This window comes from Castanea sativa, chromosome 3 (genome assembly GCF_040712315.1).
Source record: "Castanea sativa cultivar Marrone di Chiusa Pesio chromosome 3, ASM4071231v1".
Taxonomy (NCBI): domain Eukaryota; kingdom Viridiplantae; phylum Streptophyta; class Magnoliopsida; order Fagales; family Fagaceae; genus Castanea; species Castanea sativa.
The window spans coordinates 54,074,877-54,088,757 of NC_134015.1; the positions used below are offsets into that span (position 1 = coordinate 54,074,877).

The following is a 13,881-nucleotide window of genomic DNA, read 5'->3' on the forward strand; positions in this document are numbered from 1 at the left end:
AATCGTGACACATATAGAGACTTGTGGTTGTGGCAGGAACATATCAGGTCTAGTGCACAAAACTGAAAACACTCAGACCCAAGAGTTGTCCTTGCAAAATACTACTAATTGTCATGATTAAAAAACTATGCAGTTTATACCCTTTTGCTTTTTAGCCCAATGCAATTTCTACCCTTTTATTTTGCGTTTTCAAACAGAAACACATGTTATGGTAACTCATTTAAGCCGTTACAATAAGCACGCCCATGATTTAAGGAAATTATTTATATGGGGTTCAAGTAGCTGGGTAATAAATATAGAATTTGCATATTTTTTTTTTTTTTTTTTTCCAAATAATACTCCATAATAATAATGAAGAAAAGTCAACAGATTCCCGCATTAGTTTAGAAAATATGTTTAGAAACTTTTAACAGAAAAAAAAAATTCAATTTGTTGACTTTTTTTAGTTTCCATAAAAATAGTATCAAAACTTCCATAATAAAATAGTTGGATTTTTGATAACTAAATCAATAATAATAAGTAAAGGATGCCATTTCTCTTGCCATGAATTGAGGAAGGAGAGAAACAAAAATGTTTTAGATATGCATTCACCTAAAAAAGGGGGAAAAAATCTAAAATGGGAAAATTTATAAAAGTAAAAGGGAAATTTTCTCCTTGAGAGTTGGCATTATTAGTTGGTTTATACATAGTAATAGTATACAGCTAATAGTCTTGTCATTTCTATAAAAAAAAACAAAACTGTTGAATTAAAATAGTTTCCGTTATTGTTAACTACGTGGCCAGACTTGTAGAAATTGATGGAATTTCATAGCTAAATTACACTTTGTTATACTTGTGACTGGTCATCTTAGAACCTTGTTTCTTCTAATCCAATAGAAAACGATTCACAAAAACATTAAGAACAAAATTTGCTATGATTTTGATGCCAAAAGACAATGATATATGAAAAAAAAGAAAAAAAAAAAGATTTCAAGTACCTTATCTTGATTGAAGGAATTGTTAGGATCACAATTTGAAGGGTAAGAACCATCCCTGTAATTAGGCCGAAGCCCATGAATGCCAAAATCTGTAATTAGGCCAAAGCCCAAAAAAGCCTAATACAACAATTTATGCTTTCATATTTGGGACAACTAAGATTGACATTGGACCATCTTCTCCAAAAAAAACAAAAAAACAAAGATTGGCACTGGACCTCTGGTAAGATTAGGATAAGGACATGCATAGGGCACACACCTTATATAAAAATGATTGGATTTTGATTGGTTTGAGAACCAATAACTTTTTTTATTTATGTTTTTGGGTTATAGAAAATTAGAAACACATTTTTCTTTCATCAATTACATCTCAAAATGCCTTCACATTTAAAACATAGCTAGACTGATAATTGATAAGTCCTGCGTACACACCATGGATAGCTCAATGCAATGAAATATTCTTCTATTCAAAGATTATTCTTTTGAAAAATGCCCTTGAAATCTGATAGCCCACAACCTAACATTGAGTTCATGTTTAGTCTAGTGTGAGTGCCACAATGAGAGTCCAATTCATGGTACATCTCTTTGTGGATGGAGAGAAGAGAACTGAGTTTGGAAAAATGGGTTTTCAATGACTCTAATTATTAGGGTTTATTATATTTGAAGCTTTGGTAAATGAAAAATAAAGAAGCGAATAGTCTAACTCAATAACATTATTTGATTTTATAATTTGATTTTTTTTTTTGAATCCCCCACCATACTCAGCAAAAAAATAATACTGTAATACACTAAGTTCATATGTCAATGTTTGTTAAAGGAATTTTATTTGGAGAGATTTTGTTGGATTAAATAAAGTGAATCAAACACTAGAAGGGCCACCTAGTTTCTATCTCATGTTTCTTTTGAGTCCTTCGTTTGAATGAAGAATTAAAATTTCACTTGTTTGAATGAAATTGGTGTACCCTGTGAAGTATGGTGGGTTGTTTGGGATAAGCAATTTGGGTGTCTTTTTGTTAGAAGACCTCCCCTTAAAAAGAAGAAAAAAAGAAAAGATAAGGTCATTGGAGACCAAATCAATACATTGATTTCAAGATAAAGTTTTTCGGATTAATTATTAAAGAAATTTGTTGGATTGAGAAAAAAAATTATTATGAAATTGGTCTCAAACTATCCAAAAAAATATGTTGGATAGTGCCTCTCTTTTTTTCTTTTTTTTTTTTCTTTTTTTTTTTAAGAAACATTTTTTTTATTAAACTTTACATAGCTGTTTCGTTTCACCTCCATCACTAGTCCATCGCAATAATATTAATGCATTTATTTTCTTTCTCAAGAACTAGATTTTAGACTTGTGTGGAACTCATATACTAGGAGTGTAAATTGATTCTTTAACAAGCCCATGCCTAGCTATTACAAAGCCTAAAAGTACATGTAGTGTTAGTTTGGATACAGCCTTTTTTCCTCAATGTTTGTGTTTGTGCTGTCCCGTGTGTTTTTTAGTGGGTCCTGTGTATTGTTCACGGGACTCGCAAGTACTTTTTTCAGTAAAAACAACTTTAAAATTGAGTCCCACGACACTATTCACATATTTAAAAATTAGGACAAATTACAATTTACTCACCTGCGGTTTGGTTGAAATTTAAGTTGCCTACCTGTGGTTTGAAATTTGACATTTTACTCACCTAAGATTAGCTCAGTTAGATTTCTATAACCCACATTTGTTAAAAATAAAGCTAAATATGTAATTTTGATACACTTTTATGTCTCTCTTCTCCAAAAACACAATAAACATAAAAATACAAGACTAAATAAGATCAAAAACTATCCATCAGAACACTTTCATCATGGAATTTCAAACCACAGGTAGGCAACTAAAATTTTGGTCAAACCTCAAGTGTGTAAAGTGTCAAATTTTAAACCACAGGTAGGCAACTTAAATTTCAGCCAAACCACAGGTGGATAAGTTGTAATCTGCCCTAAAAATTATTTTGTTATAATATTTTCATTTTTTAGCGGTATCCAAACAGACCCTAATATCCGTGAACCTTTGGAACTCTATGTACTATGCAAAGAAAACACAATGAATTCTTTAACAAGCCCATGTCTAGCTATTACAAAGTCCAAAAGGATCCCAATTAAAATTGTTTGACTCATCTCTTCTACATCGGAAGACTCTCACACAAACTTAATCTTCCATAATTCTGTCCAACGAGAGAAATTATTCAGACAAAGAGAAGCAAATAATGTAGATAGCTTCAGCTGGTGGTCTCAAAGTAGCGTCTTTTAATATAGAGATCAGTCCTAAATTAAATTGATTGGAAATTTGGAATAATCTACAAGTTCCAAAACAATGACTTTTAACTGATTTTTTTTTTATAAACATCTTTTAACTTATTTAACTGAAGATTAAAGTAAAGATATAGACCGTATGTATTTTTAAAGAATTAATCTTCAGGAAAAAATTAAATCCTTATTTCCTAGATAATGGAGTTCATAAATTGATGAAAGATTTTCATTGTTAAGATGATGAATGACATTTTTTATTTTTTATTGAAGACTTGAGAAGCAATATTAAGTCCAAAGGGGATTTCATTCAATCGATAATGTCTTCTAGTTCTAGGAGTGGCATATATAGATTCCTAGTTGGAATCCTTTGAATATGGCATACACCTTGTTCAGGTGTTTGTTTGAAACTATTGGAGCCTTTTTTGGGATACCGAAACCCAATCTCCTTATTTAGTATTTATTTAGGATTAATACGCACAAATCCATATCCATTAGCAGCCAAAGGTGATAAAATTATTCTTTTTATTCTAAATTAATCAATAAACTATATTACTACTAATTAGAAAATAAAATATCATGTTTATTTATTCTAATTAGTAGTAATATAGTTTATTGATTAATTTAGAATAAAAGGAAGAATTTTATCATATCTTTAAAAAAATAATTCAAATTTTATGTACCAATACAGAGAAGATATGACTTATTACTCAAATTAGAATTATGCATAAGCTTGCCATCACTTTATTATAGAGACGGTGACAAATTATAGTAATTTGTTCCAAGACTAAACATAAACAAATTATAACTAGTAAATAATGATAAGAGATATATTCCTCTAGCTAATCCTCAGCCACAATCTTTAGAACTTAGGAAACTGGACTTTTGAAGCACATCTTCCTTTTGGAGGCACTGGACACAAGATTCCTGACCCAGAACTGTCCACACAGAAGTAGATTTGGTAAAGTTGGCTGTTACCATGTGAATCTTTATTGCACTCTATCCTAGGAGTGTGTCCGTGCCCAATGCCCTTTATTATTGCTCTTACAATGTTGTCAAAGCTGTAAAATCCATCATCTGGTTCAATTCTTGCAATCCTGAGTATTTGTTGCAGGTTTACTTTCTTCTTTTGATTGAAAGCTGCTTCAAAGTAGTCATGTTGGTCAATTTGAGATTCTGAGCATGTCCCATGCTTTTCCCATTAATGTGACCAGAACCTAAAGCCATTGCTACTTGGGCAGCTAAGTGATGGCCAATCCTTCTGCAGATTGGTCATGAGGTCTGAGAGCTACAGAAACCATCATATACATGAATCACAAAAGAAAATTTAAGGCAAAATATGTATTATATAAACTGATCAGACAGACTTATAATTAACTTGGGCAAAATGTCCTAACTTATGAAGTACCAAACTCAAAAGAGACTGAAGTGCATGACAATTAGAGTTCTTCTTTTTCTTATAATTTGATAATTACAAAAATGAGGGAGAGAAGACTTGAAAATGGTTTTAACTGTCAATGTCGGATTCAAACCTAGGTTCTCCTTATAAAGAGAATCAAACAATATCACTAAATTACAAAGCTCTTGATAATAGTGTGCTTTACATTTGGTCTTTGAAGTGGATAAGAAAATTAAAGTGCATGAACATATCCTTGCTCATATATATCCCTAGGGCAGGGGTTTCACATTTTACTCACTGCATCTTTACATGATTTGATTTAGAGTGGCCATATAAAATGTGTCATTAATTTCCATATGGGATCTCTAATCTTGTATTCAATTTGCAAAAAAGAGAAGACAAACTTTTTGTTTTATGAGTGGCCATGATATAGAAAATAATTTGAGATGTTAAAAATCATTTACTTTCTCTTTTTCCAATGAATGGAAAATATTATTAGCAAGCTCTTGGGCAATTGATCGAGGTATAGACCTGTATTTTTTTCACTTATAGATGCATGCACGGCATTTGTAAAAACAGATATGAGATAACCCTAGAAACTATGTGCCTAATAAAAAATTCATGTTATTATATATGATAAGCTCAATTCATATTCCACTAATCATTTATAAGATCATAGTACTAAAAATTATAAGTACCTGAGATTTCTTGAAGACACTGTTAGGATCACAGTTTGAAGGGTATCAGCCATCCTTGTATTCAGGCCAAAGTCCACGAATGGTGAAATAAGTCACAGGCTTTCCTATCTCAGGATAGCAACAACTTTGCTTTGAGTCACAGTATGCTCCTGGCCACTGCATGCATTCACATATGATGTTTGAAAACAATAAAACAAAGTTTGAAGTTTTGTAAATCCCCATATTAATTTTGTAAGGTAGGTTAAACCGAGTCGGGTCTAGGTGACTTCATCAATGTTCAGAGAAGGACCTTCAAGTTTACCTCAGTTGGGTCTAGGATTTTTTTTAAAGGTTCCACAAAAAATTTGCTAGACTGCCCTTGTCTTCAGTTCACAGTATGCCATGAAGATTGAGATGCTTATAGCTCATAACCATGTGGACAGAGGATCCTAAAGGATAGAAAGATCATTTTAAAAGAAAAACTTAAGGACTAAAAGAGTTATAACAGCCACTACAGTTGTTATGCAAACAATAACGAAATCGTGGCCTTGCGATCCTCTCACTATATCAAATATTCCTAATTAATAGAGAAAGAACAAAAAATATTAAAAACCTGTGCTTTTAGATAATATCTTTGAAAATCAGCTCTTCGACAAGTCAAAATTATATTCTTCCAGAGACCCAACCAAAGACATTAAAATGCAAAGCCATTTTAAATTTTGGTTAGCATGTCTTAAATGACCAGCTAACCTAGTAAATTATTATAGACCATTTAGGTGTGATGCTGTAATGCAAATCATTTACAATTTATCTCAAACAATGTTGCACACAGCCAAACAAATTCAATGTAGCTTCTAAAATTCAAAGTGCTGCACATTTTCTACAAAAGTCAGGATTCTATGTGATTGGTGTACATAATTTTTTAAATTAAGAAACCAATTAAGTCCAAACAAATAAATAAAACTAGGAAAAAATTGCAAGATCTTTCCTCACCATGGTAAGGCCACATGGTAAGCCAAGCAGAAATTATGCATCTCAATTTGACAAATCAGATAAGAAAAACACAAAATCATACAAATGAAAACAAGACTGAGCTCACATCCAAGGCAGAAGGAAATCCTACCAGTGACTTCAACCGCAAGTATCCCAGTCAACTGCATTAACCAAAAAAAATAAGACTAATTTACCGAAATGAAATAATTATTTTAAAAATGACAAATTTTAAGTTCAGAAACTTATTCAGTTCCCAATTTTTTTTTTTTTTTTTTTTTTTTTACAGTTTCACAATAAATACTTATAAGTTGATTTGATATCCATTGCCATTGTGTAACAGATGCAAATGAAACAGTGCTACCAAAAAGGGAAACATACCTTGGCATCAAATGCAAAAAAAAAAAAGGGACAGAAATGACAGAGGAGAAACAGTTTCAATGTAATTTCTTAATTGAATGTCTTTATTGGGAATTTTTTTGATTGAGTAGCTTCATGTTTGTTTAATTGCTCAACCTTGAATTCCTTGACCTTGTAAGTTGTACAAACATTTTCTTTAAGGGCAGCTAACAAGTGCCTATCTCTTAATGTTATAATGACTCTACTTCCGGGAGCAAACCAATTACATTTTCCCAGCAAATTTTCTATTCTTGTCGAATCATCGACATCATCAAGAATTAAAAAAAGCTTTTTACGGCAAAGTATCTCCTTTACCAAACTGATTCCTCTAAATCTGCCGCCCACTCTCCAATTTCCATTCCCTAAGATGTCATTAAGAAGTTGCTCTTGTAGTTTGATTATGCCAGCATCTGTCCCTAAATCTATCATTTGCAGCATTTGTCTCTAACATTCTCTAAAAAGCTGCTTCCATCAAAACAATTAGCAATTATATTATAAATAGCTTTTGCGATTGTAGTCATTCCTACTCCGGGAAGGCCATGAATCTAACCATTCAAAATTCATCTAACCCAATATCTAAAAGTGACTCTACGGCCTCTACACGAGAATTTATTCCAACTGGGTATTTGGCAACATATAATTGCGTCCGATTTACTTTAGCATTTGCCATCTCTTCAACAATGTTTTGGATGAAGTGAGATTCAGATTTATATGTAGTGCAGCTGACAATCACAGAGCTGAAGAAAACATATAATTAGATAGATAAGCAGATTAACTACGAATTCAAGATAACTGGTTGTGAGTTATAACAAACAATTGACGCGTTTTTTGATAAAGTAAATGGAATGTAATTCATATATTTTTGATAATTGTCATTGATATAAACATCATATTAGCAGTACAAACTCAATGCATGAATCATAATATCAACAATCAGATACATACCCTTTCTTGTAATGCCACCCAGATGTATTAGCTGCTTTTCTTAGAGCATCCCTCCACCTCTGCACCTCGTTCTTGTTATCCTTCAACTTCTTTTCATGTTTAGCGAGTGCTTTTCCAAAGTTCCCCTTTTCATTTCGAATTTCCGATGGATCAACATGGTAAAAAACTAGAAGAATTTGAACCTCTTGGTCCTTTTCTTTACACTCAACAATCTCAGCAAGTTCATCCAAGCACTATGAAGTTTTCAGAGAAGAAAATAGCCAAAATCGATGAATTTTGGATGAGTTGGATAAGTTCTTCCGAAATTCCTTCTCCCCTATGAAGTTTATCATCGATGAAGGTGTTGATGCCTTTGACGCACAAAGCCTTATACAAATGGCTGGTAAAACCTTCGCGGGTATCTTCACCTCTAAAGCTCAAGAAGACATCAGAGTTCCATCGGCGAGTGGAAGAAGAAGAAGAAGAAGAAGAAGAGAAGGAGGCTTCTTCACTGTTCAGGAAAGTCATTGATGGAATCGAATAGACAGAGATGCCGATCTGACCCAATCTTGGCTGATCTCCGCTGGTCCTTAGCATGAGAGAGGCAGGTCTTCCTCGAAGGTGTGGTGGCGGTGCGGTGGAGCAGGGTGGAGATTCTTCATCGGTGATATCTCTTCTCTTTTCCCTCTCTTTGTCTGTGTGTGTGTATATATATATATATATATTTTTTTTTTTGATAAATCTTAGGAAAAAATTAATGAATAAATTTATTCCAATTTACATAGATTTGATAAATTTTAAATTACATAAAATCTTTAAAGGACTTGCACCAAATTAGCATTGATTTGATAAAGATGAACAAATAAATAATATAAACATGGAAATTAAAATTATACTTTTAACAAAAATGATCGAAATTTTGGAAAATATTACTATTAGAAGATTTTAAAAAAATATAACTATTGAAAATTTGGAAAAAGTTTTTGGAAATGAATATAAAAGAATGATAAAAAATATTTAAAATAATAAAATAATATTAAAAAATAATAAAATAATATTAAATAATGAACAAAGAAATAGTATTTAAAAGAGATTAAAAAAATAATAAAGAAAATGTTAAAAAGTGTATTTGAAAAAGTAAATAAGAAAATAGCAAAAGTATCTATTTACTCTAAAAAAAATACAAAAATTTCTAAAAATTTCTAAAAATTCTCTTACTTAAAAACGAAATACTAGTTTTTTTTTTTTAATTATTAAAGGGTGAGATAAATAGATTTAAGCACAAAATAAGCTAAGGGAACAAAAAATGAACTCTTTTTCATTAGCTTTAAGAGGTTTTTAAAACAACTCTAGAGGTACAAATAAAAATTTGTAACTATCAAAATGTCAAGTTTTTAATGATAAGTTAAAAAGTAATGTGATTGATTAGCGCAAATAAACTCCAATTATAATTTGTCAACATGTTGTGAAAATTGTTATGTTTATAGCATTATTCTTTTTTAAGTCACATTAGAAAGTCTAAAATACTTGTACATTTTTCTTTGTGGGCAAAATACATCTAATAAATAATTAACATAAAATATCAAATTATCGAAACATCACATTGAATAGCAACATCAAATATAAGGGAGTGTTTAGTTTGCTATGATATGCATCACATTAAGGTCATATCATCATAATGAGAATATTGTCTAAGGTTACAAAATATTTCAAATTACTCTAATCTTATCACCTAATTAAATGGTGGTAATCTTACATTACTTTTTTTTTTTTTTTTTGATAGATGAGGTTATCCCCAAGATATTTCAAACTCAGGATCTTATGGATATCATGAGATCTAAATAACCACTTAGCCAACCTCTTAGGGTTAATCTTACATTACTTTTGGTAAAGATATAATAATTTATACAATTAACAAAATTGCCCATACTAATAAATTTTATTTTACCGATGAGAATGACTAAAAAATACCAAGAAACTCTTAAAATACCTCAAAATCACTAAAAAAAATCAAAATATCTTTGGAACTGCCAAAATCACTAAAATACACTTTGAATGTCCAAAATACTCCTAAAACCAATGTTCGAGAGGACAATGTTATTGTTAAACGTAAACTGCAATGGCACCGATAACCATTATTGTGGGATAAGTAAACTGAAATGGCTTGGCAACATGACATGTAGCAGTAAATTGGACAAGCTAGAATGCAAGTTGTAAAGGGAATTTCATAATATTGCGGTCTGAATTTAATATTTGTTGGGAGTAGTGGTTTGGGGGAGAGTGAAGTTGATTTTTCAAAGTTGGGTTCAGGTCGGGGTGACAGTTTTTTTTTTTGGATTGTAGTCCTCTGATGATGATCATTTAGATTTCAAGGTGGGTGAAAATAGAATTTGTGGCTATAGTAAATTGGTTGGGCTTCCTTTGATTCAATTTGATTGACCCTTAGAAGCGTCTCGTGGTGAGAAATCTATTACGGGATTGGAAGAGTAATGTGGTATTTACAAGAAATGAAACTTGCTGTTATGGATAGCTAGATGGTTTGCAACTTGTGGGGATGTCCATATCAGGATTGGGTTGCTCTAGATGCTGATTAGAGGGCAAGAACGGTCTTAATTATGCGGGATAAGTGGGAAAATTGGAGGTGATGGTGGGAATTTACATATGCCAGGCCTATCTTGCTCTTCTTTTCCTTTTTCCTTCCTTTTGTCTCTGAGCCAATGGGCAAACTGCTTTTATCTTGTCCACCCCCTCCACAACATTAATTGAACTTGTTAATGTAAAAGATCTAATCCATTCAAATTATGTGCCAAGGGCTTCAAAGTAGATTTCAAATTCACCCTAATTTTGTGTCAGATACCTCAAATTTGAAACTATTTTAAACTCACAGAACAACTAATTTCACATTTAAATCTACTTCATATCCATTTGAAACTAATCCAAAGTCTTTTTCAATTCCAAAGTTTATTATCATCAATTCAAATACAAAATTCAATGAAACTCACTAATAATACCATATTGCAAAAAACTAATAGATTTTCTTTTAAAAGCAATGAAAATATTTACAAAATTCATTTTACCCCAATAAGAAAAATTAAGTTATGTGTAAAACTAAGTATATAAAAATTTTAAATAGTTGAACAATTATTGCAACCTTCTTTTTCTTCGCAAAATGGAATGATCCACAATGATGAATTGGCATACTAAATATAATTGGTCTCTTACAGAATTTTTTCTTCATAAGTGGCAAATCTTTGTGTAATTCACTTCAATGTTATCTACTTTTGAGAACAATGAGTAAGTATATGTTGCATGATATTGCACATTTGCACATACATCTGTAAATGAAGATTACAAGCGAATCCTAAGATGCTAGGTTTTAGTTGGTGAATTCCGTGTATAAAATGTATACATATATATTTTTCATTTATGGAATTATTAGACTATTAGTATTAGATTATAAATTTATGGATTTTTGTATTACACAACTTGTATTGAGTTGATTTTTTTATTTCATTTTTATTCTTTTATATATGTATGGAAAGAAATAAAAAAAATAAAAGATGTTAAGGACTATGTTAAACTTTTTTTTTTTTTCAAGTCTCATGGCAGCTTAGGTGGCTGTTTTTGGATAATGATGTGGGCCGGTTGGTTGGGCTTAAGGATTTCATGGTGTTGACTCAAACACACAAAGGGTATTTGGGATGTGGGTTTAGCGTGGGGGTGCTCCATGGACATGGCGGAAAGCAAGAAAACATATTTTTGTGTTTTCGAAAAGCAAAAACTCACCAAGGAAAAATTGCAATAAATTGCATGTAATTTTTTAAAAAGTAAGTCATGTCAAGTTAATATTTTGATATTAGATTTCCATTTGTTGGAGCTATCTAACTAAAAAAAAAAATTTGATGAAGACGTTTGTCCACAAATTGAAAGAAAGTACAAGAACCTTCAAGTCAGTTATTATGAAATTTACCAAAAGTCCAATACAGTGCTTATAAGTTACCATATGTTGACGAATACTTTCACATTCACAAAATACTAAATTGAAAAGAAAGCACCTTGCTTTTATACGTTGAACATAAAAGTTTTGATAGGTATTACATAATAGAGCTTATAAGATAACACTTTCACATCCACAAAATACCAAATTTTGGAGCTTCATATGTTATAGCTACTTCTATTTCTCTTAATTATCTGGGTTTACAATGCATACAAGGTACATTCTCTTTGTCATCCTCACTTAATTTTCAATTATTATATAGACCTCCATGTCTATGGGCCTTCGTAGGTCCAAATTATCAATAACAATAGGTGTAGACACCTCATTTTGTACATTATGCCAAAAGTCATAGTTAATAGGAATTGAGTTTCCATTTCCTCCCAAACATTTAGCTTCTATGAGAATAGATAATCTCGTTGCTTTTATATATATATATATATATATATATATATATATATATATATAAAAGAAGATTCCCTTATCTTGATTGGACTTTTATGTGATTCAAAAATACCCTCATTAATGAGGAACAACCTCATTTAGAAATAGGATCATAAATAAATTTATTTATTTATTTATTCAGCCAGGTAACATTATTCTGGATGAGAACAATGTTGCCAAATTGATTGATTTCTCACTCTCCATGTCAATTCCCGTAGGTCAATTGCATGTACAAGTTTTTCATATTCATGGAAAACATGGGTACGCAATCCTTGAATATTCGCATATGGGCTATTTAATTGAGAATGCTGATGTATATAGTTTTGGTGTGCTTATACTAACACTTTTGGTAGGACGGTCATGTTTATACGGTGAATATGATAACGAGGCTTATAATCTAGTAGATTGGCCAAAGCTTTGGTATAATGCCACTGAAAGAATTATCTTGAATGTTCCTGACGAAAGAGATGTTTAAGCAAGCAATCAGGATCAATATAAGTTGCAAAGTGCAGCAAAGAACCGCTATTGAGAAACCTACAAGTCAGTGGAAGCAATAATAAAGAATGGCAACTAGATTTTTGAGTGTCTTTTTAGTTTTTACCATTAAGCCTATCCAACTCACAAAATAAACCAATAATAAAAAGAACATATTTTGACACTCCGGCCTTGAATGAAACAGTAGGAAGATATTCAAACATTTCCCTTTGAACTTGGGTACATGCAAACATGCCCATGATTGGAAGATTTCGCACCCTTGGTTCAGGGGAACTCATAGCAAGACTGCCTGATAATACCGGACCTTACTGGAGTTGGTTATGACACAGATTATAGAGCATTTCCTTGACAAGGGAGCTCCAACTATATTCACGGGAAACATTATATTCAAAATGAATAGACCCCACATGGTTTTGATGAAGGCAGAGTGTAATTCGTTTGTCAACATGTATAAGCTTATTTGGCTTTTTGCTGGAAAGGGATTGAGGTATATTTGTGCTTTGAAAAAGTAAGAAAAACAAAATTAAGGTAAATGAAAAAGCTGTACTTAAACAAGAAAGCTAGTAGAAAATGGACATGTATCCACATAGTTTTTCTCATTTCCCAAATGAGTATGATATTGAAGGAGAGTGCAGCAATGGTTGTGATTTACAAATACTGATACAACAAAAGAAAATGACCAGATTCAACAAAAGGAATTCAAATACCACAAGCCTAGGGTTGATTCAGAAACTCAAGCTAGGTAATTCATAAATGGTGACTAAAGACCTTTGTTTTTTCTTTTTTTGGACAAAGGAGATCAAAATATCTGATGTACATAGTAATGAAGTAAAAATCAGCTCCAATTTTTGAGTTAATGCTAAAATATAACATTCTGTTTCAGTCAACAGTAACTTTTGTCATGATAACATCCCTAGTTTCAACTACAAAAATTGCACAACATCCTCCAAAATAACTCTACTTATGCAATTGTTCACAAAAGAGACTAGAACCATCGTTATACAGGCAATAAGACATTAAAAATTTAAATAAAAAGAATCCATTCTGCTAATTGGAACCCTTTTATCAGGCCAAGATGTAAATAGAAAAAGTTTATGATATTGAACCCTGTATCAGCCAAATATACAACAGTGCATATAATAGTTGTCGTGAGACATCCCCAAGATCAACTTCACAAGAACATAAAAAAGGCTTTCAAATGCTAAGCAATAAAGTGAGTGCATCACACAATTCACTCAAGTAAATGAAACTATAAGAGCCAATGGAATTATATGAAAGATCCATATTTATATCTGTATTATCACC

At 31.5% G+C, this 13,881-nt stretch overlaps 2 protein-coding genes and 1 pseudogene across 2 annotated transcripts; all 3 read right to left on the bottom strand.

Annotated features, from left to right (window-relative positions):
- Positions 1 to 3,938: 3,938 nt before the first annotated feature.
- On the bottom strand, positions 3,939 to 8,334 carry LOC142629381 (ribonuclease 3-like; annotated as a pseudogene).
- Positions 6,771 to 7,157, bottom strand: LOC142629172 (disease resistance protein RUN1-like). Its single transcript, XM_075803148.1, has one exon. The coding sequence runs from the start codon at positions 7,155 to 7,157 to the stop codon at positions 6,771 to 6,773; it is 387 nt and encodes a 128-aa protein (XP_075659263.1).
- On the bottom strand, positions 7,273 to 8,171 carry LOC142629173 (TMV resistance protein N-like). Its single transcript, XM_075803149.1, has 3 exons — positions 7,899 to 8,171; positions 7,665 to 7,789; positions 7,273 to 7,456 (listed from the first exon to the last, which is right to left on the bottom strand). The coding sequence occupies exons 1-3, from the start codon at positions 8,169 to 8,171 to the stop codon at positions 7,273 to 7,275; spliced, it is 582 nt and encodes a 193-aa protein (XP_075659264.1).
- Positions 8,335 to 13,881: the final 5,547 nt, after the last annotated feature.